This window comes from Symphalangus syndactylus, chromosome 7 (genome assembly GCF_028878055.3).
Source record: "Symphalangus syndactylus isolate Jambi chromosome 7, NHGRI_mSymSyn1-v2.1_pri, whole genome shotgun sequence".
Classification (NCBI taxonomy): Eukaryota; Metazoa; Chordata; class Mammalia; order Primates; family Hylobatidae; genus Symphalangus; species Symphalangus syndactylus.
In genome coordinates, this window is record NC_072429.2 from 46,292,977 (window position 1) to 46,319,347 (window position 26,371).

Here is a 26,371-nt window from a genome sequence, read left to right on the forward strand (position 1 = left end):
TTCTTGTCTCCAGCGTCCACCCTGCGGCTTGGGAGCTCCTCCTCGGGAGGCAGCCCCAGTACATACGCACCGGCGACTTTGCAGCTTTCACCTGAGGGTCTGAGCGAAGCCCGGGCGGCGCACGTGCAGTGGATACCTCCACCCCCCTGGGAGGCGGGGTCGCGCTCAGAGCCAATGAGAGCTTGCGGGGTGGAGGGGTAGGGAAGCTTCCAGAGGCTAGTGGGGAGGAAGTTATAAAGAGGGTACGAAGGGGCCAGCGGGAGAGCCATGCAGTCCAAGCGGGATTGTGAGGTAAGCGGCTGGCGACTTGGGGGCCGGCGAGTCCCGCCGGAGCGAGGGTCAGTTTTAGGGACCCCAGTACCACAGGAGAGGTGGGGGCGGGCTTGGCGATCCGCCATTCCAACCTTCCTTTCCCTCTCAGCTGTGGTGTGAGAGGGTGAATCCAGAGAACAAGGCGGCGCTGGAGGCGTGGGTCAGGGAGACAGGCATCCGCCTGGTGCAGGTGAACGGGCAGAGGAAGTATGGCGGGCCACCCCCAGGTACGGTAGTCCCAGCCCCTCCGCCTGTCCGACTACACCAGCCCCCTTTGGGGGAGGGGCTGCTCCCAGCCGTCACTGTCAGAAACTGCGAACTACCCGGATTTATACCCCCCAGCAAAGGAGGAACTGTGGCTCCACGTCCACCCGCCCCGTCGAGGGAGGGGGCCAGTCTCAAAGTGTACCTACTGTGCCAGCCCCCTCGTTAGCGCAGTCACCTAATTATGTCAACCACCCAGGGTACGGGTGTAAACCCATTTCACAGACCTTTGTTCACATCGCCTCCCAGCCCCGCGCGCTGAGTCCGTGGGCTCAATTCGAAAGCGTCGCATGACGGTGGCCTTGCATACCCCCTTCCCACAGGCTGGGTGGGCAGCCCGCCGCCAGCTGGGTCAGAGGTGTTCATCGGGCGGCTGCCTCAGGACGTGTACGAGCACCAGCTTATCCCGCTGTTCCAGCGCGTGGGCCGCCTCTACGAGTTCCGCCTGATGATGACCTTCAGCGGCCTGAACCGCGGCTTCGCCTATGCCCGCTACAGCTCGCGGCGCGGCGCGCAGGCCGCCATCGCCACGCTGCACAACCACCCGCTGCGGCCGTCCTGCCCGCTGCTCGTGTGCCGCAGCACCGAGAAGTGTGAGCTGAGCGTTGACGGCCTGCCGCCGAATCTGACTCGCAGCGCGCTGCTGCTCGCGCTGCAGCCGCTGGGTCCCGGCCTGCAGGAGGCGCGTCTGCTGCCCAGCCCCGGACCGGCGCCCGGGCAGATCGCTCTGCTCAAATTCAGCTCGCACCGGGCCGCTGCCATGGCCAAAAAGGCCCTAGTGGAAGGTAGGCTGCGGCGGGGGTGCTGGTTGGGGCCAAAGACGTTCTGCCCGGCACTTCATACTGAGCATAGCTGTTAAAGTTACAAGATCTTAGAGTCAAACATGCCAGATTTTGCAACCTTTTACTATTTGATCTCAGATTTCTAAAACTTCCAATGGTGCTACCACCACCGCTTACCTAAATTTGTAACACTTCCCGAGCATTACCTCCTGACTTAATTCTCAACCTTCCCCCACCCCCACACCGCAAAATAGGCACAGGACCCTCAAGCTATGAGGAAACTGTTAGAGAAATTGATTTGCTCAAGGGAATCCAACTGAGCTTTTTACTACTAAAGAATCTGTTTCCTCAGACTGTTGTGAGAATTAAGTAACATAATGGGTGTGTGGTACTTTGCACACTAACTGACTTACAGCACGTTTTCCCAGTAAAGATTAGCCATTATGATGGTTATGAGGCAGACAAAACCTGCAATTAACCAGTACTTCTCCAAGGAAACTTGTAAGGTAGCAGTGTGTTATATACTCCCTTTGCAAATAATGGAGGCTGGAGGCTTCATTGTCTTTTCTTACCCATGGTCACACTACCAGGAAATGGGAAGGCTACAAATTACAGGACTGTGTAGCTCCAAAGGGCTCACAACCTGGAGGCTTGGGCCCAGAGTTTAGACCTGCCCTTGTTTTGCATTTTTTTCTGCAGGGCAGTCACACCTCTGTGGAGAGCAGGTGGCTGTGGAGTGGCTCAAGCCAGACCTGAAGCAGCGACTTCGCCAGCAGCTTGTGGGTCCCTTCTTGCGGTCCCCACAGCCAGAGGGCAGCCAGTTGGCCTTGGCAAGGGACAAGTTAGGGTCCCAAGGGGCTCGGGCTACCCTGCAGTTGCTGTGCCAACGAATGAAGCTGGGCAGCCCTGTGTTCCTCACCAAGTGTTTGGGCATAGGACCTGCTGGCTGGCACCGCTTCTGGTACCAGGTGGTGATTCCTGGGCATCCGGTGCCCTTCAGTGGCCTCATCTGGGTTGTGCTGACCCTAGATGGCCGGGATGGGCATGAGGTGGCCAAGGATGCTGTGTCTGTACGGCTGCTGCAGGCACTCAGTGAGTCTGGGGCCAACCTCCTGTGGTCTGCTGGGGCTGAGGCAGGTACCATGGTTAAACAGTGACTCCATTCTCTCTCCACAGGCACCCTGAATGGGCATGCAGAGCCTGTATCAGGCCCCAACCCAGCAGGCCTGGGTGGCCACTATCTGACCCCCAAAGGTGGGGAGGGGCATGGGCCCAGGCCCATCAGCCTCCCTGCTGGGACAGGGACCTATGGCACCTAGGGGCAGCTTAGGTTTGGCTTAAGTTGTGGTGAGGGGCCTTGCCCTCCCCCTCCCAGCCCCTCCCTCCCAATGACCCAGTGATCTTCCATGGCCATTCCTTGTCCCACCCCCACCTGATCATACCTTCTCCCCTCTGCCACAGCTTAGCATGAATCTTCTTTGTTGTCCTGATTTGTCCTGTTGGTTTTTATTTGTGGGGAAGGGCAGCTGAGCCAAAGGGGTCAGAAATTCTGCCCTTTGCCTCCACCACATGGCATTCTGGTTTTGGTTTCTGTATAGTTTTGGGTCTTTCTATGCTGGTTGTATTTATATTAAACCCCTGGTTAGTATATACTTGTGTCTGTGCTGTCTTGCCCTAGCTTACAGTTTGTTTATACTGGTAGAGTGAATAGCTGTTACGGGGCAAGTACTTCCTCACATCAGTGCTTTGAGTGCATCTTCTTGTGCTGCACTGTAGGGTATTATAAATTCATATCCAGGCCGGGCGTGTTGGATTTTGCCTGTAATCCCAGCACTTTGGGAGGCTGAGGCGGGTGGATCACCTGAGGTCAGGAGTTCGAAACCAGCCTGGCCAGCATGGAGAAACCCCGTCTCTACTAAAAATACAAAAATTAGCCTGGCACGGTGGCGGACACCTGTAATCCCAGCTACTTGGGAGGCTGAGGCAGGAGAATTGCTTGAACCCGGGAGGCGGAGGTTGCAGTGAGCCAAGATCACGCCATTGCACTCCAGCCTGGGCAACAAGAGCGAAACCCTGTCTCAAAAAAAAAAAAAAAAAAAAAAAATTTCATATCCAGCCAGGCACAGTGGCTCATGCCTGTAATCCCAGCATATTGGGAGGCCAAGGCAGGAGGATCACTTGAGCCCAGGAGTTCAAGACCAGCTTGGTCAACATAGTGAAACCCCTGGTCTCTACCAAAAAAAAAAAATCACAAAAATTAGTCAAGCATGGTGGCACATGCCTGTTTAAGTCTCAGCTACCAGGCAGGCTGAAGTGGATCACTTGAGCCCAGGAAGTCAAGGATGCAGTGAGCCATGATCAACCCACTGTACTCCAGCCTGGGTGACGGAGTGAGACCTTGTCTCAAAAAATATATATATTTTTGGCCAGGTGTGGTGGCTCGTGCCTGTAATCCCAGCACTTTGGGAAGCAGAGGCAGGTGGATCATTTGAGTCCAGGAGTTGAAGACCAGCCTGGGCAACACAGACCCCTGTTTCTACCAAAAAAATACAAAAATTGGCCTGGTGTGGTAGTGCACACCTGTAGTCCCAGCTACTCCAGAGGCTGAGGTGGAAGGACAACCTGAGCCTGGGGACATTGAGGCTGCAGTGAGCCAAGATCAAGCCAGTGCACTCCAGCCTGGATGACGGCAAAACCCTGTCTTTTCAAAAAATAATAATTCATATTCTCTCTGGGGATGCAGCCCAATAAGCAAGACTCTTGCCTGGTGAGGACCTGTCTTAAGATTCAATTCATTGCCTCAGTCACTGTCATCCCCAGTCTCCTCCTTTTCTTCCTGAGCCGTGGAGTCTTCTCCCTCTTCCCTCAGTCCTGCAAAGAAGTCATCGGTGCTCCAAGTCTTGCTGCTCAGAGCCCGCAGTGGTCCTCCCTTTTTTTTGCGCCGACGGTAGTCATCCACCACCACAGCTCGCAGCTGGGCCATGTCCCAAAACTTGAGGCGCTGGTCATGGCCACTACTGGCCAGGAAGTGGCCACAGTGGGAAAGGGCCAGCTCCTCCACAGGCTCCCCAGTGTGCTGGCCCACACTGCCCACCACTCGGTTCGGTAGGATGTTCACAGCTCTGGGCAGGGAAAGAACAGTGTTGAGTACTGGCTAGCTGGGCCTGCCCTTCCTGTGACCTAAGGGCTGTCCAGGCTTCCCTCACCTGATGACTCCATCGGTGGAGCCAGTACACAGCAGACTCTCGGTGACTGGAACCATGCAGTCGATAGATTCAGCTCTCAGAGCAAAGCGGTCACTTGTGGCCCCAAAGCCATTCCAGTTGAAGAGGTAGATGGTACCTTCACTGGAGCCACAGGCCACCTTCTTCCCACACTGCAGGGAAATAGGGAAAACGATGTGGAAGCTGCCTTAGACTAAGCCCCCAGCACACACCCCTCCATCCCACCATAACCAGCTGTACTTTCATGAGAGTGACAGAGGTCAGGTCCCCAGACTGAGGCTCTGAGAGCAGCTCAAACCGACGCCTCTTAATGTTGAAGACGCCAAGGCAGCCATCCCCACTGTAGAGAGTAGAGCAGTAGGCTTAGACACAAGGTCCATTTGAGGAAGACATTTCACACAGGGAGGGGAGGGGAGGCAAGGCAGCTTTGAAGTTGTACCTGGCTGTCAGCAGCAGCTTTTTGGCTGGATCCAGAGCCATGTCCGCGATGTACTCTTCATGTTGCCTCATATCCATTAAGGGGCCCTCCTTCCTCTGGTCCCAGAGACGGATACCACCCGTGTCATCCCCAGTGGCCAGAACATTCTCATCCACCAGCAGAAGACTGTTGATGGGGGCACTAGAGACAAAGACGTAGAACTTCTTGGAGCATCTCTGTCCCAGTGGGGACCTCCTGGTCCTTACCCTTCACCTCCATGCACATACACAGAATTGGCTGCTCTCCTTACCCATGAGCCTTGGAAACACATCTTTCCAGTCGGCCCTGCTCCACATCTAGAACATGGATGGCTTTGTCCTTGGAGACAGTAATGAGCTCTGGGGAAAAGGTGCCCAGGTCATGGTGCTGCTCACTGCTCCCTTCCACCACATTGCTGGCTGTCTTCCCCAGTACTCACTCTGCCCATCTTCAGAGAAGGCCACAGCTCGGCAGGCCTTGAGATGGTGACCCGATGACCAGAGCTCCTTGGTTTCTCCCTCTTGGCAAGAGTAGGAAAAGCTGGGGAGAGAGGAAGGAGGGTAAATGACTCCAGACCCAGCCTGGGTTGCATCGAGTGCAGAGACCAACCAGACAGAGCAGCCTTCCCACCTACCTAAGAGTTCCTGCTTCTGTACCTCTAAGCCCAAAAAGTTTACCATCTCATTTCTCCATTTTCAGTGAGTTTGAAATGTTAGGTCTTGCTTTTTTCAATATATATTAATTCAAGGTATATTTGCTCAAGATTTCTTTGTGATCCCACCCAATCCCTCTTTATCATCTTTGAAAGCCCCAGCCTGGACAAAGATTGGGTCTGGACCACTGTGGAGGAAATATTTGTTACATCAATGACAAAAGACCAGCCCCAGAAGTTAGAAATGTAAAAATCAGTAAGGTAGAGCAGGCTCTTGCACTTCAGGTCTGCAGGAGCTAGAGAAAGCCACAATTAATTACAGTACATTGAGAGTACGTGCTGAAAGAGGCAAGATCAAAATGGAGGTGGGGGAGAGGCACCAGCCTGTAAACAACTTTGAGGTGAGTACTGTTTATGGAATACCCCCAAGAGCCTGCCTCAGAGCAGATCCTCAAAAAGGGCAGAATGAATACGTGCTTAATTGCCAGTGAGTTCCAGGTGGACAGAACTGAGCCTGCTCATTTTCTCTGTCCCAGTGCCGAACATGAAAAAGTGGCTTAATAAACATTCACAAATTGAATGAATACTTGGGAAGGGAGAAGAGAGCCCTGGAAAGCTAAGGTGGTAACATGTCGGTTGGATCATACGAGAGTAGAATTTGCCTGGCTGAGAGCAAGGGCCAGATACTGGAGGCGGCAAAGATAAGGAATGAGGAGGGTTCCTTGCAGCAGGAGAGTAGCATGACTGAATCTAGAAAGATGGGCTGGGGTGGGCATGAGACCACATGAGCCAAGCAGAAGTTTGAATTTAATCCTCGGAAAAGGAACCTCTTCACAATAGTCATGGCTGAGGGTGGGGAAGGGGAGAACCAAGAATTTTCCTCCAGAACCTTTTTTAAGACAAGGGAAGCAACAAAGTTGGGTGGAATGTGAAGAAAGGTGGATGTCTAGGGCAACTCCCAAGTGCCTGGCACCATAAATATGGATAGTAGTAGAAGGGAACCTACACTTGTTGAAGAGCTGCTTAGGCGCTGTACTGCAAACTTGTCCCCTCTGCAAGGGTAGGTATAATTACCCCTTTCAAAGATGAAAATACAAAAGTTAACACGCTCAAGGCCATTACAGCTAATGAAGGGTTGAGGTTTAAATTCATTAAGTAAATCTGATAAGCATAACATCTTCAACTTTTCCACTGCCTCTAACCTGTATCTTTTGTTCAAAATCAAACATGTGTTGAGCATCTACGCTAGACTAGAGGCTGGAGATAAAATAGACAACAAAACCGATGACAGATTACACTCCAGAACAGTGTTTTTTCACATTCTAGTCATATAACAGACTAGTAAGCTACAATCAGCATTTTGTGTACATGCACACAATAATAGAATAAAATCAGAAATTGTATCAGAGAGCATCATATATAATGTAAAAGGTATTTCTCTGTGAGGCAAGGTCAAAGACGTTTGAAAAACATTAGTGAAGCACACAGCATTCAAATAATTACACAAATGGACGTATGGTTACCAACCATTCATTAGTAAGGGAAAGGTACCATGGCACCTGGTGCCATGACAGCATCTAACAGGTAACCAATTTTAGTCTGGGGAGAGAGGAAGAGGGAAGAGATCCTGGGAACTCAGAGATAGTAGGTAAGAGTGAGGGGAAAGGAGTTTTCCAGACAGAATAGTACATGCAAATAGGCTGAGGTTTCGAGATTTTTTTTTTTTTTTTTTTTTGAGATGGAGTTTTGCTCTTGCTGCCCAGGCTGGAGTGCAATGGCACGATCTTGGCTCACTGCCACCTCCGCCTCCCAGGTTCAAGCGATTCTTCTGCCTCAGCCTCCCGAGAAGCTGGGATTACAGGCGCCCGCCACCACACCCAGCTAATTTTTCTATTTTTAGTAGAGACGGGATTTCACCATGTTGGCCAGGCTGGTCTCCAACTCCTGACCTCAGGTGATACCCCACCTTGGTCTCCCAAAGTGCTGGGATTACAGGCGTGAGCCACCATGCCCGGCCCAAGATGTATTTTTAAAAGGTATGGATGAATGAGCACAGATGGTCAGGGCGTTGAAAGTGGGATTGAGAAATTTGTACTAAATCCTAAAAGCAGACCATTGAAGGGTTTTAATCAAGGGGGTGTCTGCTCGGATTTATGTTGTTTTCTTTTTGAGTCTCACTCTGTCGTCCAAGCTGGAGTGCAGTGGCACGATCTTGGCTCACTGCAACCTCCACCGCCCGAGTCCAAGCAATTCTTCTGCCTCAGCCTCCCGTGTAGCTGGGATTACAGGCCCGCGCCACCACACCCGGCTAATTTTTGTATTTTTAGTAGAGACGGGGTTTCACCATGTTTAACAGGCAGGTCTCGAGCTCCAACCTCAGGTGATCCGCCCACCTCGGCCTCCCAAAGTGCTGGTATTACAGGTGTGAGCCAAGATTTGTGGTTTGAAAAATCAATTAAAGGGGCCTGCTGAGCCTGTCTCGGGCACAACATAATAATCCGGTAGGAGGCCGGGCGCGGTGGTTTACGCCTGTAATCACAGCACTCTGGGAGGCCGAGGCAGGTGGATCACGAGGTCAGGAGTTCAAGACCAGCCTGGCCAAGATGGTGAAACCCCATCTCCACTACAGATACAAAAAAATTAGCCGGGCGTGGTGGCGGGCGCCTGTAATCCCAGCTACTCGGGAGGCTAAGGAAGAGAATTGCTTGAACCCGGAAGAGGGAGGTTGCAGTGAGCCCAGATCGCGCCACTGCACTCCAGCCTGGGCGACAGAGTGAGACTCCGTCTCAAAAATAAATAGGTAAGTAAATAAATAATAATCGGTGGGAAATAACAAGGCCTTAAAGGGCTTTTTGTCCTACTACGGTATCTGGGCTCTGTCACGACATTCCAGTTCTTTCAACAGACTGGTGTGATATAAGAGCCGAATGTTACTGAATGGATCCAATGAATCTTGCAAAATTTGTCTCCCTGCAACTTTCTCTCCTCTCTCCTGTTCCCAGGTCCATCCCCGGGAAGCTTCCAGACCCGGCGCCCCCAGCCCTGCCCCGCTCTCACACGAACACGTCCCCGTCCACGTCCCCTGCAGCCAGTAGGTCACGGGCCGGATGGAACGCCAGCCCACTAGCCGGAGCTTCCAGCACGATGTCTTCCGGAGTGTCCCGGATCCGGGTTGGGGCTTCCATGGAGTCTGGGTCCTCCTCGTCGCTCGCATCCTCAGCGGGCCTCTCCTCACAAGTGCGGTCCATGCTGAGAAGGACTGCGAGCGGCGCCGCCGCAGGGAAGTCAGCCTCGGAACCACCCACACTGCGGGAGGAGTAGCCTGGGACTCCGCTTCCGCCTCGCGGGGCGGGGCCGGAAGTGTCTCCGGGACGTTCTTCCTTACAGGAGAGGTGGGTGGGCCGCTGCTAGTGTGGGTGGAGCGGAGCGAAGAGACCGCGTTTGGGAGATCGGCTACTTCCTTGTCCTGCTGTGGCCCCGTTTGGGCTAGGTAGACGGTGGGACCGTCAATTCCCTCCCTAGTCACGTCACGTAAAGTTGGGAACTGCGTGTAAATCTTTCCTCTCCTACTTCATCCAGACAGGCTTAATGCCCTTGGGATAGGAGGGACGCTAATCCTTCGTGGCTTGGTGAAACCCAAGATCAAGTCAAGCGACAGCCAGGGCTGTCAGGAAGCCGCAAAATCCCACGCTGCGCGATGACATACTGGAGTCTTGGACAGCAGGCAGCTCGAGCAGCTGCTATTCACGCCCCTAACGTCTTTGTGGCCAGTTTGCTGTGCCAGTTCCTACAATTTGTCTACAGAAACTCAATCGGCTGGACGAGCAGTGCTCAGTTACCAAGAAATTTTTTTTCTTTTTTGCTTTGTTTTGAGACAGGGTCTGGCTCTGTCGCCCAGGCTGGAGTGCAGTGGCACGATCACCGCTTGGCTCAAGCGATCCTTCCGAGTAGCTGGAACTACAGGCACACAGCAACACGCCTCGCTAATTTTTATTTATTTGTTTGTTTATTTATTGAGACGGAGTCTCGCCCTGGCTGGAGTGCAATGGTGCGATCTCGGCTCACTGCAACCTCCGTCTCCCGGGTTCAAGCGATTTTCCTGCGTCAGCCTACCGAGTAGATGGGACTACAGGCGCATGCCACCACGCCCTGCTAATTTTTTGTATCTTTAGTAGAGACAGGGTTTCACCATGTTGTCCAGGCTGGTCTCAAACTCCTGACCTCGTGATCCGCCCGCTTTGGCCTCCCAAGTGCTGGGACTACAGGCGTGAGCCACCGCGCCTGGCCAATTTTTGTATATTTTGTAGAAACGAGGTCTCACTATGTTGCCCAGGCTGGCCTTGAACTCTTGACCTGTCTTCCCGCCTCAGCTTCCCAAAGTGCTAGGATTATAGGCGTGAGCCACGGCGCCCGGCCCCTTAATTTCTTTTTTTATTTTTATTTATTTTTATTTTTTTTATTTTTTATTTTTTTTTTTTTTTTGAGACGGAGTCTCGCTCTGTCACCCAGGCTGGAGTGCAGTGGCGCAATCTCGGCTCACTGCAAGCTCCGCCTCCTGGGTTCACGCCATTCTCCTGCCTCAGCCTCTCTGAGTAGCTGGGACTACAGGCGCCCGCCACCACGCCCGGCTAACTTTTTGTATTTTTAGTAGAGACGGGGTTTCACCGTGGTCTCGATCTCCTGACCTCGTGATCCGCCCGCTTCGGCCTCCCAAAGTGCTGGGATTACAAGCGTGAGCCACCGCGCCCGGCCGAATTTCTTTTTTTAAATCAAGGTCTTGCTCTGTCATCCAGGCTTGGAATGCAGTGGTGTGATCATAGCTCACTACAGCCTTGAACTCTTCAGTTCGATCCTCCTGCATAGCTATAGGCTCATGAACTCCTGGCCTCAAGAGACTCTCCTGCTTTGGCTTCCCAAAGCACTGAGACTGTGGGCATGAGCCATTGAGCCTGGCCTCAGAAACTGAATTTCAAACCAACAGTCAATCTCCAGGTCTTGCTTTTAGTGACTCTCCAGGTGTCTTCACCTGTGCCATGTCTCTGTGACCATTTTTAATAACTGGGACTGCTGCCTACGGAACCATGGTGTCATTTGTCTGAAATTAGCCATTCTAGGTGCTATTGCAGCAAGGCCCAATTTCAGCCTCGTGTGCCATGCACAATGCTGGCTTCCTCACAAAAACCTGTCCTACCAAGGTGAGTATAATCAAAGACAAGGTAACTGCTAAGGTGACTTTCTAGCTTTCTTGGATCTGGTGAGGCCACAAATCTTGGGCTCAGGGTAGACAGTGGCAGCGTGGCATCCAGCCAGGAAGCAGTAATGACACCTAATGATAAGCACCAGACCAAAGTGCTGGTAATGAGCAGAAAGGAAGAAAAGGGAAGGGAATGGTGTGATTCAAAGGCCAACAGACCTATTCTGGGCCTTGGCAAATGTTTCAGGGTGATGAAGGGCACCAAACCCTTCTGGTCTAGGATAGGAATTCCTGTACCTGCAGGGCCACACTATTATCAGCTCTAAACCCGAAGCACTTCCCTAAGGTTACACCTTTAGCCAAGGAGACAGTGATTTGTACTCAACATTAACAAAGTTCACAGGAGGACATAAACTCATAAAAGGTTTTGGTTCCCACCCGTAAGTGATTTTCATTAGATGCCTTCATCCAGAGCCCAGTCCTTCATAGCCTGGGGATCAGATTAGCAGCCCATCAGGCTGACTGCAATCCCCAGGAAATCTTTGTCCAGGGACTAGGCCTGAATGAGTCTGACATTTGAGACCAATCATCCTTACATTCCTCTATCCACCTCTTGCCCATCAGTGAGGATCATTATTCTCTTCTCTACTGGGCACACTGGCTAGAAAGCATCCTTACTGTCTAGGAATCTAGAACCACAGCTCAGGAAAGGACTGATAACTTTCTGCATGTGATTTTACACAACCAGTGGAATTAGTGTTCTTGGTGCTTCAAGGGCACTGGAGGGGACATGCTCAACAAAGCTAGCAAGTTAACCAATTTTAATGGAACCAAGTAATTACACAATAAAATTTTATATTCATCCACAAAAAAACATCTTGTAACCTTTGGAAATTGTAGAAAGAAAACAGTGGGGAGCATATCCTTGTGGAGCATCTCTGGTTGTAACTGGTGATTAGTATTTTGGTCTTTTGACTTCAACCCTGCAATGGAAGGAGAAATGGGTCAGTATAAGATCAATACACTAAGCAATTCCCACCAGCCCCACAGAAGAGGAATAATGCCGCTCACCCATCAGCTTCCATCTTCTTCCTCTTCTCAATGATCTGCAAAAACAACAGGATAGTCTATCACCAAGCTGCCTATCTAAGCTGACCTGAGGCCCAAGGCTGACCTCTCATTTCCATGGCTCTCCAGCCCCTTGCCTGTTCCTGAATCTGCAGGCCAATGTCTTCTCCCAGCTGAAACCCTCCCACCCAAGGGGCCATCCTACTTACTGCACTAATCTTCTTCCACTGACGATCAAGCTCTGCTTTGTCATTGGTTTCCTTGAAGCGCCTGGTTTTCCGCCCTTCAGACATTTTGATACCATACTGGAATGCAGCCCTGAAAAAAGCAGTTGGGAAAGAATGCATCAGAGATTGCATAGTAGTGGCGAGGTTTTCCCGAGTCCTGTGGGCAAAGAACTTAGTTGGGAATATCTCAGCCAGACCACACCCTCTAACCTTATGTGCACTATTCCATCAAATCCCCCCACCCCTTCTCACACCCTGCCCATATTCAGTACCGACTCACTTGGGCAAAGCCTCTTTGTTGTTCATATACTCGCTGTATTCTTCCTGGGTATCAAAGTCCCAACGGCCTAAGGGCCCCTTCTTGTTACCCTGTTGCAGGACAGAATGGGGGGATGGGGAAGGAAGAGATGTCGGTGGAAATGGAATTTCAGCCCTTGATTAATGCCAGACTCTCCCATAATCCTAGGTTCCACAATTCATAAATCATACCCTGATAAGTAATAATAAATGCTTATTACATACTTACTATGTGACAGGCATTATTCTGTACACTAAATGCATATCTCATTTAATTCTCATAAAATCTATGAAGAGGGAACTATATTTCTCTCCATTTTCCTGATGAGGAAACTGAGGCATAAACAGTAAAAGAACTTGGCAAGTTCACAAAACTAATAAATGGTAGAGGCAGGATTAAACAAGGCTCCAAGATTAAACCATGCTATTTCAATACAATGAACTCAGGGGAAGAACAGAGACTTCTTCACTATTAGTGGCATTAGTGGTTTTTTCTTTTTAATTTTGCTTAAGACTTAGAGGAAAACTTCAATCCTGGCTAGAATAAAACTTAGTTATTTTCCAAGGACTGCAATTTTTTCTGCCCTTTCTACTTACGCATTGATGCTTGCTTACTGCCTACCATGGGAATCAAAGCCTGGCACTTTGCTATAGGAAATAAAAAATAGATTTTTGACCCTATGTCATTTGATCTTGTGCAAAGACTCTGAAATAGTTAAGCTGCTCATGACCCTCAATGCTGCTGTTTCTACTGCTGCAACTAAAGGAGGGTGGGGCCCAGTAAATGAGATAGATTTTTTAGGAGTGGGGAAGGAGATATATGTAAAACGAATAATAACTGCCCAAAGGCGCCCACCATCCTTCTTACTACATACCTGGTCCATTTTGCTATAATCCACCTCCTCATCACTATCTACAGCCATGTCATCCATCCTAAAGAGAAGCAAGAGTTAAACAGATGTTGCACACCCTGACCCTATGCTTCATCTGGAAACCTACCCAACTAAGAGGCTATCTGCATAGAAATGACCACCCCCTAGACCTCCCACTCAGAGCCTAATAAAATAGTTCATCCAAGTAAGAAGCAGCCTTGGGCCAGGCACAGTGGCTCACTCCTGTAATCCCCGCACTTTTGGAGGCTGAAGCGGGCAGATTACTTGAGGTCAGAAGTTCAAGACCAGCCTCGCCAACATCATGAAACCTCATCTCTACTAAAAATACAAAAACTAGCCAGGTGTGGTGATGCATGACTATAATCCCAGCTACTTGGGAGGGTGAGGCAGGAGAATCGCTTGAACCCGGGAGGTAGAGGTTGCAGCGAGCGGAGATTATGCCATTGCATTCCAGCCTGGGCGACAGAGTGAGACTGTCTCAAAAAAAAAAAAAAAAGTAGCCCTGGGACTTAGCAAATCAAATTTCCATTTCACCCCCAACTTGTTCCCCAATCATCCCAGCCCCCCTTCCTTAACCAGGTTTCACATACGTGGCTGGGTAGCACTCTGCATAACTGTTGGACATGCCAAAGAAATCTCCCAGCTGCTTTTTGTCTTCTGGCTTCTTCAGCATATGCTATGTTAAAGAAAACACTAGACAGGATTCTACCTATTGCTGTAAAGCTTCATCCAGGAGGGTGCCAAGGGCTAGAAGCCCCAACATGAAAATTCTGAGAGGGCTGTGAGCTGTTATGGGTGCTCTGGGAAGGAACAAGGGATGGTTTCATTCTGTCAAAATTCAGCACAAAAGGGAAGGAGTGGGGCGGGTAAGAGGGAGCAGGGAGGCAGCGGGGGGTTGGAGTAAAGAGACCAGTTCTCTGGAACCCAGGAATGTATTAAAATAAAGGATATGATTCTGTGCCTTCCCAGCCAGCAGACCCAGCAAACTTTTCATTGATGGACTTGATCAACTCCTTGGCAGACCCAGGTCCTAGGAGAAAAGAGAACTCTGCCCAGACCTTGAACTGAGACTCTCACAACCTCCTCCCCACAACACACTTAAAAAACATTTTTTAAGGCATAGAACCCTTTTGACTAACAAAGTTTTAAACAAACTCCAATTAATGAGTTACTCTGGTTGAGATGAGGGTAGGGTATCCAGAACATTCCATACTCAACCTCTATCTCACCTTCTCAGAACCCCAGGGCCACAGGAATTATATCTAAGAGCAAATATGCCCTGCTATGGCCCAGGAAGGTGGAGGGAACTCCACCTATTCAATAAAGCAAGACACAGTTCTTACGAGAACCCAGAACCAGGAAGTCCCCCAATCCCACCATTGCCAGCTCTGAGCCCTAGGTCAGACCCTCAGCCCAGGGGAAAGCAGGACTGCTAGAGCAACTGTGAGATGCTGTGTGTACAACTCACCTTTGTCAACGTCCATGGGCTGGAAAGAACACAAAATGTGAGGTTAGTGTTACCATGAGAAATTCCTACTCATCCCTCCCCCAAGTTTGAAACAATTCCTTACCCAACCTTGTTCACATTTCCAGAGAGGGGTAACTCCATCACCTGGTACTAAGGGCCCACATCTCACCTCATCATCTACTTTTGGCTTCTCAAAGTAGCTGTGTCTCTTCTTTTCCTCTTCTCTTTCTCGGTCCCGCTCTCGCTCTCGTTCCCGATCTCGTTCTCGCTCTCGCTCTCGGTCACGGTCTCTGTCTCTCTCCCGATCACGCTCCCGTTCCCGATATCTCTCCCGCTCCTTGTCCCGAGGTGTCTTGGTTGTGGAGGGTACGTAATCCCCAATGTCTTCAAAAATACTGGGAAAATGGAGATCACTAGCTGGCCAAATTCACACACACACCTTCACTCCCCCTGACCATTTCTCCAGATTCTCATGTCAACACCTCCCCAAAATGCCAGACACAAGAAATGCACAGACCCCCTCCCTCTCATCAGATGCCAGGGGCTAGGATACATACTTCATGTCAGCCTCAGGAGGTTTCTTCTCTTCCAGCTTCCCTGAAATTTAAAGAGGGAAGTCAGGAACATACTCCTCAGTTAATTTCCACTGAACTTCACCATCCTCTCCAGCTCTTAATGCCCTTTTAAACATCTTCTGTTTAAAATGTGGGTCAAGGCTGGGTGTGGTGGCTCACGCCTATAATCCCAGCACTTCGGGAGGCCAAGGCGGGCGGATCACTTGAGGTCAGGAGTTTGAGACCAGCCTGGCCAACATGGTAAAACCCCATCTCTACTAAAAGTACAAAAAAATTAGCCGGGTGTGATGGCAGGTGCCTGTAATCCCAGTTACTCAGGAGGCTGAGGCAAGAGAATTGCTTAAACCCAGGAGGCAGAGATTGCAGTGAGCCGAGATGGCATCACTGCACTCCAGCCAGGGCGACAGAACGAGACTCATCTCAAAAAAAATAAATAAATAAAAATAATAAAATAAGGCCAGGAGTGGTGGCTCATGCCTGTAATCCCAGCACTTTGGGAGGCCGAGGTGGGCATATCATGAGGTCAGGAGTTCGAGGCCAGCCAGGCCAATACAGTGAAACCCCGTCTCTACTAAAAATACAAAAATTAGCCAGGCGTGGTGATGCGTGCCTATAGTCCCATAGTGCCCTATTGTGCCTGTAGCGCCTACTTGGGAGGCTGAGGCAGAAGAATCGCTTGACCCCAGGAGGCAGAGGTTGCAGTGAGCAGACATCGCACCACTGTACTCCAGCCTGGGTGACAGAGCGAGACTCTGTCTCAAAAAATAAATAAATAAAATAAAATAAAATAAAATAAAATGTGGGTCAAGTGTTAGAGCCTTTTTAGAATCTGTCTAGGTTTTCTGGTTTTCACCAAAAAATCTCTTTAAAAAAAAAAAATAAATGGGACATAACCTACCCACTCTCCATCCCTCATGCTTCAGACCTGACTACTGCTTCTTAGGTAGGTTAAGGAGACAGAATCTGGCTGTAACTGTCTCCTTGCCAATGCTCCAGTACTCCCATTTTTCTCTGCTTCCCAGGAGCCTCTCAATATTCTGGAGACAGAAAGCTCCAGGAGACCTTGGTTTTATCCCCAAACGCCCTCTGTGGGTAAGGTTTCTCTCTCTAACCCTCCAGGTACCTTTATCCTTCTTCTTAAGCTTCTTGTTACGGGTTCCCTGCCTCAGGTATGAAAGGATCTGGGTCAGCTTGCTAATGACAATGTCATTTGTGGTCAGTGTGGTCTGGGCCTGAAAATACCAAGAAATAAGAATGTTAAACCACTAAGCAGGAATCTCTTCATTTATTCATTCATTCACTTAACAAACTAAAGACTGAATTACAATACAGTAGGTGAAGGGAGGGAAAGGAAGTGCTGTGAAAGGATGTTCCAGAGATAAAACAGCCTGCACAAAAGCCTTGCATCAAAAGTGAATCAAGAACATTCAAGAAAGTCAGGAGTCTAGAACATTCTAGAAAGGCCAGATGTTGCAGAGGCTCAAAGCCATGGTAAAGATTTTGCTCTTTATCCTAAGAATGAGATACCACTAAAAGCTTCTAAACTGTAGTGAGACAAAAATTTACATTTTATTTATTTATTTGGAGACAGAGTCTCATTCTGTCGCCCAGGCTAGAATGCAGTGGCACGATCTTGGCTCACTGCAACCTTCCCCTTCTGGGTTCAAGCAATTCTCATGCCTCAGCCTTCCAAGTAACTGGGATCACAGGCACATGCCGCCACGCCTGGCTAATTTTTAGTAGAGATCGGGTTTTACAATGTTGGCCCAGCTGGTCTTGAACTCCTAACCTCAAGTGATCCTCACACCTCTGCATCCCAAAGTGCTGGGATTACAGGCGTGAGCCACTGAACCCAGCCAAACTGTGTATTTTAGAAGGGTAGGGGAGGTAGGGGTGGTTAATAGGTACCAAAAAAAAAAGAAAGAATGAATAAGGCCTACTACATGATAGCACAACAGGGTGACTATAGGCAGTAATAATTTAATTATACATTCTAAAACGACTAAAAGAGTATAAATGGATTGTTTGTAACACAAAAGATAAATGTTTAACGGGATGGATACTGCATTTTCCATGATGTGATTATTATGCATTATATGCCTGTATCAAAACATCTCATGTACCTCATAAGTATATGTACCTACTATATACCCATAAAAATTAAAAAAAAATTCTTTTTAAAGGATGAATTATATGGCATGTGAATTAACACCTCAATAAAAAGATATAATAACAAATCAGAGTGGAAGTGCGGAAACCAATTAGAGTGGAAGTGCGGAGACCAATTAGAAGCCTTTTTAATAGTTCCAGAGGCCTGGCGCAGTGGCTCATGCCTGTAATCCCAGTACTTTGGGAGGCCAAGGTGGATGGATCACTTGAGGTCAGGAATAGCCTAGTCAACATGGTAAAACCCAATCTCTACTAAAAATAAAAAAATTAACCAGGTGTGGTGATGAATGCCTGTAGTCCCAGCTACTTGGAAGGCTGCGGCAGGAGAATCGCTTGAACCTGGGAGGCGGAGTGTGCAGTGAGCCAAGATAGCACCATTGCACTCCATCCTGGGTGACAGAGTGAGACTTGGTCTCAAAAAAAATAGTAAGTTAATAGTTCCAGCAAATGATTATAGCTTAGACTGGAATGCTATTGGTGAAAAAGTGGAAAAGTGAATGGATTCAGTTGAGATTTAGGAGGTAAAAGTGAACAGGACTTGGTGACATGGTGGATGAGGGACACGGGGCAGGGGCCAGGCTGATTCCCAGGCTTGAGGCTCACATGATAGGCTCTCAGGATTCCATTCACTCACCTCCATGGTGGGGCAATCAGCCTTGCTGCGGATAAGAGTGGTGGGGATATCTGTGTCAGCATACTCATCATCCAGGTCTACCACATAGGCCATGCGGCCCGGCAGGAACAACTCATTCCGCTCATATGCTTTGCTCTTAAAAAGCATTCGGTAAACATTGCGGCCTACAATAAGGAGAAGAGCAGCAAGTAGCCAGGATCTACAAGAACAGCTGTCACTTATGTGCTTACTCTGTGCTAGCCACCATGCCAAGTGCTATGCAAGCTTTGCTTCATTTAATCTTTACAACAGCCCTATGAAGTGGATATTATTATCCTTTTTACCAATAAGAATACTATGGCTGAGATTTAAGTAATTTACCTAAAGTCATGTATCTACTAAGTAATGGAGCAAAGAATGGAACCAGGCAGTGTACTCCAAAGCCTGGGCTCCTGTCCACTCTTCTACATTGTCTCTTCAAGGGCACTACGCACCTGTATTGTATTAAGTTCTCTGAGGAAGAAGGATGAAGTTTAAGGTAATATTGATGATGACGGAAAAAACAGCTATACTACCTGCTCATATGATAGGCATGGTATAGATTTCATTTTTCTTCATCCCTACAATAAAGTCATGTGGTAAATAGTAACCCAATTTTTACAGATGAACAAACAGCAAAGTCAGTTGCCTAAAATCATACACTTAGTGCTGTTTCATCATCAAGGTTTAAACTCAGGTCTCTCTGATTCCAAATTTTGAACTTTTAATCACTAACCATGTTACTTCTTTTAATTCATAAGCCCCAAACTGGAAAATCTTTCAATCTACCTGAGGAGACATAAATGACATATGAAATAATTAAATCTATGTCTGAGTCTTATTAGAGTATTTTATGGGAGTTAGTTGTTTGGGGGGCAAGAAAGAATCTCTTTGGGAGGTCAAGGCAGGAGGATCACTTGAGCCCAGGAGTTTGAGACTGGCCTGGGCAATACACAGAGAACCCCATCTCTGCAAAAAATAAAAAAAAAATTAGCTAGGTATGGTGGCACATGCCTGTGGTGCCAGCTACACAAGAGGCTGAGTCCAGGAGGTCAAGGCTGCACTGAGCCATGATCACACCACTGCACTCCAGCCTGGGCAATTAAGTGAGACACTGTCTCAAAAACAAAGAAAGAGGAAAGGAGGTTGGGGGAAAGGAGAAGCATATCCTTCCCAGAGCATTAAATTCCCTACAATTCACCTAGAATGCATAGTCACTAGTATAGAAACTGTACTCACCCAGACGTGTTTTAAATTCAATCTTATTTTCAGGATCCTCATCTTTCCTGAAAAGACAAAAAAGTTTTATTTTTGCTAAATGTGCTCCAACTTTAGGTCCCACCTTTCTAAATTCTCAACCCTTCCATAATATTTACTTACTTGGTTTCTTTCTGGGGCTTTTCCATCAGTTCCTCTTCCTCTTTCTCTTTGCTGGCAATCTCAGCTCGTACCTAACAGGAAAGCAAGCAGGGTTAGGACACTCACTTTATATATTTATTGAACATCCACTACACCACACTGTACCAGGAACTAAGAATATAATATTAAACATGACAGATATTGTTCTTACTCTAATGGAGCTTATAGTAGATGAGACAGACAAATTAAACAATTTCAACAAAGTGCAATAACTGCTATGGTAAATGAAACAGAAGGGCTATGCAAAGGTACAGGAAGCAGGAAGTGAAGGGAAGTGCTTAACCACACCTGGGTGATCAGGGAAGGCTTCTCCAAGGAAATAAAATTTGGCCTGATACTTGAAGGATGAGTAGCAATCAGCTTTTCAGAGGGGCCACTTTTAGCCCTTCTTCTACTCAGTCTGAACTCTCAGGAATCTCCCTCCTCATCTTGCCAGACCCATACAAGAGCACTCAGCACGATAGTATTACTCCCCACCTGACCACCAGGACTCACCTTTTGAAGCAGAGCAAAATCCAAGCCTTTCACCAAATGGGTGTGTTCCATGTCACCACCCAAGAATTTGGACTCCTGGATCAACTGTCTTCTCTTCTCTGCAGCTGATTTGTCCCTGTATAATGAAAGAGGCCACATAAGAACAGTACTGGCCAGGCGTGGTGGCTCACGCCTGTAATCCCTGCACTTTGGGAGGTCAAGGCGGGCAGATCACAAGGTCAGGAGTTTGAGACCAGCCTGGCGGATATGGTGAAACCCCATCTCTACTAAAAATACAAAAATTAGCTGGGCATGGTGGTGGGTGCCTGTAGTCCCAGCTACTCAGGAGGCTGAGGCAAGAGAATTGCCTGAACATGGGAGGTGGAGGTTGCAGTGAGCTGAGATCGTGCTACTGCACTCCAGCCTGGGCAACAAGAGCAAGACTCTGTCTCAAAAGAAAAAAAAAAAAAGGGGGGGGGGATGGGCGGGCCAGGTGCGGTGGCTCACGCCTGTAATCCCAGCACTTTGGGAGGCCGAGGCAGGTGGATCACGAGGTCAGGAGATCGAGACCAGCCTGGCTAACACGGTGAAACCCAGTCTCTACTAAAAATACAAAAAATTAGTCAGGCGTGGTGGCGGGCGCCTATAGTCCCGGCTACTCAGGAGGCTGAGGCAGGACAATGGCATGAACCCGGGAGGCAGAGCTTGCAGTGAGCCGAGATTGCGCCACTGCACTCCGGCTTGGGTGACAGAGCGAGACTCCATCTCAAAAAAAAAAAAAAAAAAAAAAAAAGAACAGTCCTTTGTGGGTGGCAAATGCCTCTGAAATCGCTTATTGTAGGCTCCAGGGCAAGAAAGTAAGAGAAAGAGTTCACATCGTATCTGCATGACTCTAGAATGCTGAGGGAACCATGCCCTGGTCCCTCAGTACTCACGCCTCAGCAGTGGGGCCAACAGCCCTGTAGTTAGCTGTGGTGCTGATAAGCTCAGTTTCTTCATAATCTTTGTTCACTCCATCTCTCCGTTCCTTGGCACGATCCCGGTACTTCTCTGCTAGCTCTCTCTCTCTCTCAATTTCCTGTTGGCGTAGCTTGGCATAATAACTGTGACCAGAGAAAGGCAAATGTGTAAGGCTCATCAGCTGCTACCTCAAGGTCAACAGAACTGTTCCTGCTTGCTTCCCTACATCTCCAACCTACTCTCTATGGGGAAAAGCTCATGTCTGTCCTGATAGAACTGCTGGCCACCTCTTCATAGTTACTCAAAATCAGAACTACAACTTCTTCCAGCTTATAGATAAACTTTTCCAGTGCCAATTTGGGACACTCCATCTGTCACTTGAGAACTTTTTAATACCACCCAACTCTACCAATTCTCTATAGATATAAGACTTTTCCATACAAAAATCAGAAAATCTTCTGAATTTTTACCACCTTCTAAATTTCAGCTGAAAAGAACGTATTATTTGCTGGTCCACTCTCAGAATAAAGGAAAAGCCAAGTACCAGGTCCAGAAACTTTTGTATCATATAAATAATGATGATGATATAATAATGATGATGGCCGTCAAGATTTATTGGGTGATTACCATATGCCAGGCATTGGTGCTAAATGCCTACATGTACTTTCACAGCTGATCCTCATGACATCCTGATAAAAGTTATTATTGCTACTGTATCTCCACTCTATCCATGGATTAGAGAGGCTAAGCAAATGTCTAGGTTATCCATCAAGAAACTAGTGAAGATGAGATTAAAATATAGATAGGCCTATTCCAAAGCCCTCTACTGCCACTCTAAGTATCACTCTGTTTCATTAAGAAAGTAGAGAGCCTCAAGACAAAATCTTAGTTTCTAGCTTCATAATTAACCCCTACTTCTTTCCCCTAAACACTATCCACCTTAAAATCTAAAACCCTTCACCCTTCCTTCACCTTTTCTTTTTCCTCCTTCGTGCAGCTGGGTCTTCATCCTCATTGTACTCCCTTGGCATCCTAGAAGAGACGAGAAATTCACTGATAGCAAAATATTGCCACAGCCCCAGAAACCCCAAGAAGTCTCCTTGAGGATTTTTAGAAAGACCTAGAATACTGACCAAAGTAACACTTTCAATCAAGCAGAAATCCACATCAATATTTGTAGGTGGGCAGTTCTCAAACTTTAGAGAGCATCATAAATACCTGAGGGACTATTAAAAGTCATTCTGCTTAGTAGAAAGAAATAGGAAGGAGCAAGAAACAAGCTGGCAGACAGGTTGGATCACCCAAAGACTTACTCATGGTGACGTGACTTAGAAGGTGGTGCAGAGGTAGGTGCAGCCCTGGGGGTCATGAGAAGTTTCCTGAAGTCTTCATTGGTGAGTTTTGATCTAGAAGAAAAGGCAAAGATTTTAAATATTAGGACTCAATAAGAAATGAAAAAGGAACAAGTAAAAATCATGATTAAATTAACAGAAATCAGGGAAATACAAATTAAAACAAAGATATGACACTTTTTTTTTTGAGACGGAGTCTCGCTGTCACCCATATTGGCCAGGCTGGTCTTGAACTCCTGACCTTGTGATCCGCCCACCTCGGCCTCCCAAAGTGCTGGGATTATAGGGATGAGCCACCACACCCAGCTTTTTTTTTTTTTTTTAAGACAGAGTCTCCCTCTGTCGCCCCGGCTGGAGTGCAGTGCCACGATCTCAGCCCACTGCAACCTCTGCCTCCTGGGTTCAAGTAATTCTCCTGCCTCAGCCTCACAAGTAGCTGGGAATACAGGTGCCCGCCAACACACCCGGCTAATTTTTGTATTTTTATTAGAGGTGGGGTTTCACCATGTTGTCCAGGCTGGTCTCAAACTCCTGACCTCAGGTGATCTGCCCACCTCGGCCTCCCAAAGTGCTGGGATTATAGGTGTGAGCCACTGTGCCCGACCAGATATGCCATGCCACTTTTAATGCATCAGAGTGTTAACTACTAAAAAGTTTGATAAATCAAGTGTGAGTGAGAATTTGGGAAGGGGACACTCATATAATGCTGATGAGAATGTAAACCAGTATAACCAATTTGAAGGGCAATTTTGCAGTATTTGTTAAAATTTAAGTATATATATCCTATGAGCCAGCAACTCCATTTATTTATATTTAGCCTGGCCCATTACTGACATATGTATATAAGAAGGCCTGTAAACGAAATTCAATTATAGCCTTGAAAATAACCAGTCTGGCCAGGTGCAGTGGCTCATGCCTATAATCCCCACACTTTGGGAGGCTGAGGCAGGTGGATCACCCGAGGTCAGGAGTTCGAGACCAGCATGGCCAACATGGTGATATCCCATCTCTACTAAAAATACAAAAAAATTAGCTGGGCATGGTGGTGGGAGCCTGTAATCCTAGCTACTCAGAAGGCTGAGGCAGGAAAATCGCTTGAACCTGGGAGGCGGAGGTTGCAGTGAGCCGAGATCTAGGTACTACACTCCAGCCTGGGCAAAAAGAGCAAGACTCTGTCTCAAAAAAATAAAAAAAAGAAAAGAATCAGTCTGAAACAGACTAAGTGTTTATTAGCTGGAGACTGACTAAACTGTGACGGTGTTTCCCAAAGAGGGAAAGACAGCACTAATGGTACAAGAGATTATTTTAATTGGTACACTAACAAAGACTGACTCCTCTCTTGATCAAATAAAAGTCAGACTCCTTTAAAGCTCTCTTCTGACTAGGGCTCTTCCTTGGCCTGCTGACCTCAGTTTTAAAAAGGAATCCTAAGTCAGTTCACAGAAAGTTTTCCCACTCTTGATATCCAATCCAGCTCCTCTTCTCCCACCCTTGATATCTAATCAAGTTCCTCTTCTCCCCAAGGAAGACTTTATCGAAGACTACTGTAACAGAAGTCAAGACCATTGTAATGGAGTAGGGAGACTGAACTTAATTCCAGATACAACAGGGACAAGTGAGAATTTATAGAAAATTACTAAAAGCAACTTGGTTAGGTATGGGGGTGGAGCGGCGGTTGATTTCTTTGCTAAAACTGTGCTCAGCAGGCCACAGATGAGTCCTGCTGAAAAATAGGACTCTTTGGGGAACCTGACTAAAGTTTAGCCAAGGAGGGAATGCTTGTCATTGCTATGAAAGATAGTCTCAGAAACACTGAGCAGGGTTTAAAAAGAAGCAAGTTGCAAAAATGATATATACAGCATAATATCATTTAACTCAAATATTTTAAATCACAAAGCAATGTTGTGTTTTCCTCAGATATGCATGTATGTGTATAAATGCATTTAAAAAAGAGTAGGAGGGCCAGGCGTGGTGGCTCACACCTGTAATCCCAGCACTTTGGGCGGCCGAGGCGGGCAGATCATTTGAGGTCAGGAGTTCAGGACCAGCCTGGCCAACATGGCGAAACCCTGTCTCTACTAATACAAAAATTAGCCAAGCATGGTGGGGCATGCCTCTAATCCCAGCTACTGGGGAAACTGAGGCAGAAGAATTGTTTGAGCCCAGGAGGCAAAGGTTGCAGTGAGCAGAAATAATGCCATTGAACTCCAGCCTGGGCAACAGGAGGAAAAGATACACAAAAAAACGTAACCGTGGTTACTTCTAAGAAAAGGACTGGGGCTGGGCACGGTGGCTCACGCCTGTAATCCCAGCACTTTGGGAGGCTGAGGCGGGTGGATCACTTTAGGCCAGGAGTTCAAGACCAGCCTGACAGACATAGTGAAACCCTGTCTCTACTAAAAATACAAAAAAAAAAAAAAAAAAAATCAGTCGTGCATGGTGGCACATGCCTGTAGTCCCAGCTACTTGGGAGGCTGAGGCAGGAGAATTGCTTGAACTCAGGAGGCAGAGGTTGCAGTGAGCTGAGATTGCATCACTGCACTCCAGCCTGGGGAATAGAGTGAGACTCCGTCTCAAAAAAAAAAAAAAACAAAGAAACGGACTGGAATTGGGGATGTTATCAAAGATGATTTTACCGGGGGCTGGGCACAGTGGCTCATGCCTGTAATCCCACCACTTTGGGAGGCAGAAGTGGATGGATCACCTGAAGTCGGGATTTCAAGACCAGCCTGATCAACATGGAGAAACCCCATCTCTACTAAAAATACAAAATTAGCCAGGCGTAGTGGAACATGCCTGTAATCCCAGCTACTCGGGAGGCTGAAGCAGGAGAATTGCTTGAACCTGGGAGGCGGAGGCTGTGGTGAGCCGAAATTGCACCACTGCATTCCAGCCTGAGCAACAAGAGCAAAACTCAGTCTCAAAAAAAAAAAAAAAGATGATTTTACCCTTATTTCCTATGTTTCAATTTGCTATTGGAAGAAGTAATTCTTATATAATGTGTAATTACACAACACGTATTTAAAAAAAAAAACAACTTAACACCTTTCCTGCAGGAATTTCCCTTCTAATACCCTTATGCACTTGGCCTGATCCAGTTAAGGCTCACAGAGATAAAGGGCCAGCGGGTATAATTTTTGACCGGCCTTGATGACAAGACATTCAGAATTCTTTTACCATCACCACCACTTTTCTGTTCATTGCCCAACTCATTTCCATGCTCCTAGCACAAAATACTCACTGATGGAAGGAGTGAGGATCATCCACATCGTGGCCATCGGGGGCCAAAGGGTTGGAGAACGGCTCACCTGACAAAAAGAATTGACGTTAATTTAATCAGTCTCTTATGTGTCAGATCCCATGCAAAAATTTGAGATATAGTAGTGAACAATACAGAACAAAAATTAGAACAGCGGCAGTGTCAACACGATGTAATAAGTGCTGAAATGGGAAACTACAAGAGGCTGTGGGAGCACAAAGCAGAGGACCCTAATCTTGCGCTGGAGGATCAGAGACTTCAGGAAGATCACGTCTAAAATACTACGTAAAAGATGAATATGCGCAACCCAGGATTAAGTATGGGGACAGGACTGGGGGAAAGCGATCCACACACAAAAGCCGCCTATCATCACTTGGAGTAGGAGTGAGGATTGGGGACGGAGTTTGGAGCCGTCGGCCTCACTTAGGACCCTACGGCTTCTCCGGGTTCAAGCGTCACACATACACACACACCCGGCTTAAGCTCAGAAGCTACAATAATGCGCCAAGTGCCCCAAGTGCCATGAGGAAGAAATAACGGATGGCCTGGGCCTTACTATCTCGCTCCGGCATTTTGTTATCGTTCTTCTGCTGTCACCAACAATCGAGTCTCCAACAGCAACACCGCAGCTACAAGCCCTTTCCCACAGTGCACCTCAGAATCAACCCACACT

At 47.9% G+C, this 26,371-nt stretch overlaps 3 protein-coding genes across 4 annotated transcripts; 1 reads left to right on the forward strand and 2 right to left on the reverse strand.

Moving 5' to 3' along the window:
• Positions 1-48: 48 nt before the first annotated feature.
• On the forward strand, positions 49-3,615 carry DND1 (DND microRNA-mediated repression inhibitor 1). Its single transcript, XM_055285983.2, has 4 exons — positions 49-291; positions 422-539; positions 900-1,361; positions 2,058-3,615. The coding sequence occupies exons 1-4, from the start codon at positions 268-270 to the stop codon at positions 2,513-2,515; spliced, it is 1,062 nt and encodes a 353-aa protein (XP_055141958.1). The 5' UTR covers positions 49-267; the 3' UTR covers positions 2,516-3,615.
• Positions 2,836-9,059, reverse strand: WDR55 (WD repeat domain 55). The gene is made up of 7 exons (XM_055285982.2): positions 8,749-9,059; positions 5,479-5,579; positions 5,311-5,398; positions 5,022-5,201; positions 4,823-4,922; positions 4,565-4,734; positions 2,836-4,480 (listed from the first exon to the last, which is right to left on the reverse strand). The coding sequence occupies exons 1-7, from the start codon at positions 8,937-8,939 to the stop codon at positions 4,159-4,161; spliced, it is 1,152 nt and encodes a 383-aa protein (XP_055141957.1). The 5' UTR covers positions 8,940-9,059; the 3' UTR covers positions 2,836-4,158.
• Positions 9,060-11,691: 2,632 nt separating this feature from the next.
• IK (IK cytokine) lies at positions 11,692-26,368 on the reverse strand. 2 transcript variants are annotated; one of them, XM_063642764.1, is made up of 20 exons: positions 26,255-26,368; positions 25,681-25,747; positions 22,401-22,493; positions 22,060-22,119; positions 21,063-21,230; positions 20,149-20,263; positions 19,615-19,685; positions 19,474-19,520; positions 18,217-18,380; positions 16,537-16,645; positions 15,396-15,435; positions 15,008-15,233; positions 14,839-14,857; positions 14,322-14,418; positions 13,961-14,041; positions 13,353-13,410; positions 12,461-12,549; positions 12,163-12,271; positions 11,957-11,991; positions 11,692-11,868 (listed from the first exon to the last, which is right to left on the reverse strand). In XM_063642764.1, the coding sequence occupies exons 1-20, from the start codon at positions 26,268-26,270 to the stop codon at positions 11,841-11,843; spliced, it is 1,692 nt and encodes a 563-aa protein (XP_063498834.1). In that variant the 5' UTR covers positions 26,271-26,368; the 3' UTR covers positions 11,692-11,840. The 2 variants fall into 2 exon arrangements, with proteins under 2 accessions (XP_063498834.1, XP_055141960.1); XM_055285985.2 differs by having other exon boundaries at positions 14,322-14,400; positions 26,255-26,367.
• Positions 26,369-26,371: the final 3 nt, after the last annotated feature.

Excerpts from the sequence above, each read along its gene's own strand:
- WDR55 (XM_055285982.2), bottom strand. The coding sequence starts at position 8,939 with ATGGACCGCACTTGTGAGGAGAGGCCCGCTGAGGATGCGAGCGACGAG. Across the intron at positions 4,923-5,021 it reads AAGCTGCTGCTGACAGCCAG|TGGGGATGGCTGCCTTGGCG; the intron begins GTACAACTTCAA and ends TACTCTCTACAG. Across the intron at positions 4,735-4,822 it reads CCTCTGTCACTCTCATGAAA|TGTGGGAAGAAGGTGGCCTG; the intron begins GTACAGCTGGTT and ends ATTTCCCTGCAG.
- DND1 (XM_055285983.2), top strand. The coding sequence starts at position 268 with ATGCAGTCCAAGCGGGATTGTGAG. Across the intron at positions 292-421 it reads AGTCCAAGCGGGATTGTGAG|CTGTGGTGTGAGAGGGTGAA; the intron begins GTAAGCGGCTGG and ends TTTCCCTCTCAG. Across the intron at positions 1,362-2,057 it reads CAAAAAGGCCCTAGTGGAAG|GGCAGTCACACCTCTGTGGA; the intron begins GTAGGCTGCGGC and ends TTTTTTCTGCAG.
- IK (XM_063642764.1), bottom strand. Across the intron at positions 19,686-20,148 it reads ATTTTGCTCTGCTTCAAAAG|GTACGAGCTGAGATTGCCAG; the intron begins GTGAGTCCTGGT and ends CTTTCCTGTTAG. Across the intron at positions 15,234-15,395 it reads CCTCCTGAGGCTGACATGAA|TATTTTTGAAGACATTGGGG; the intron begins GTATGTATCCTA and ends CCATTTTCCCAG.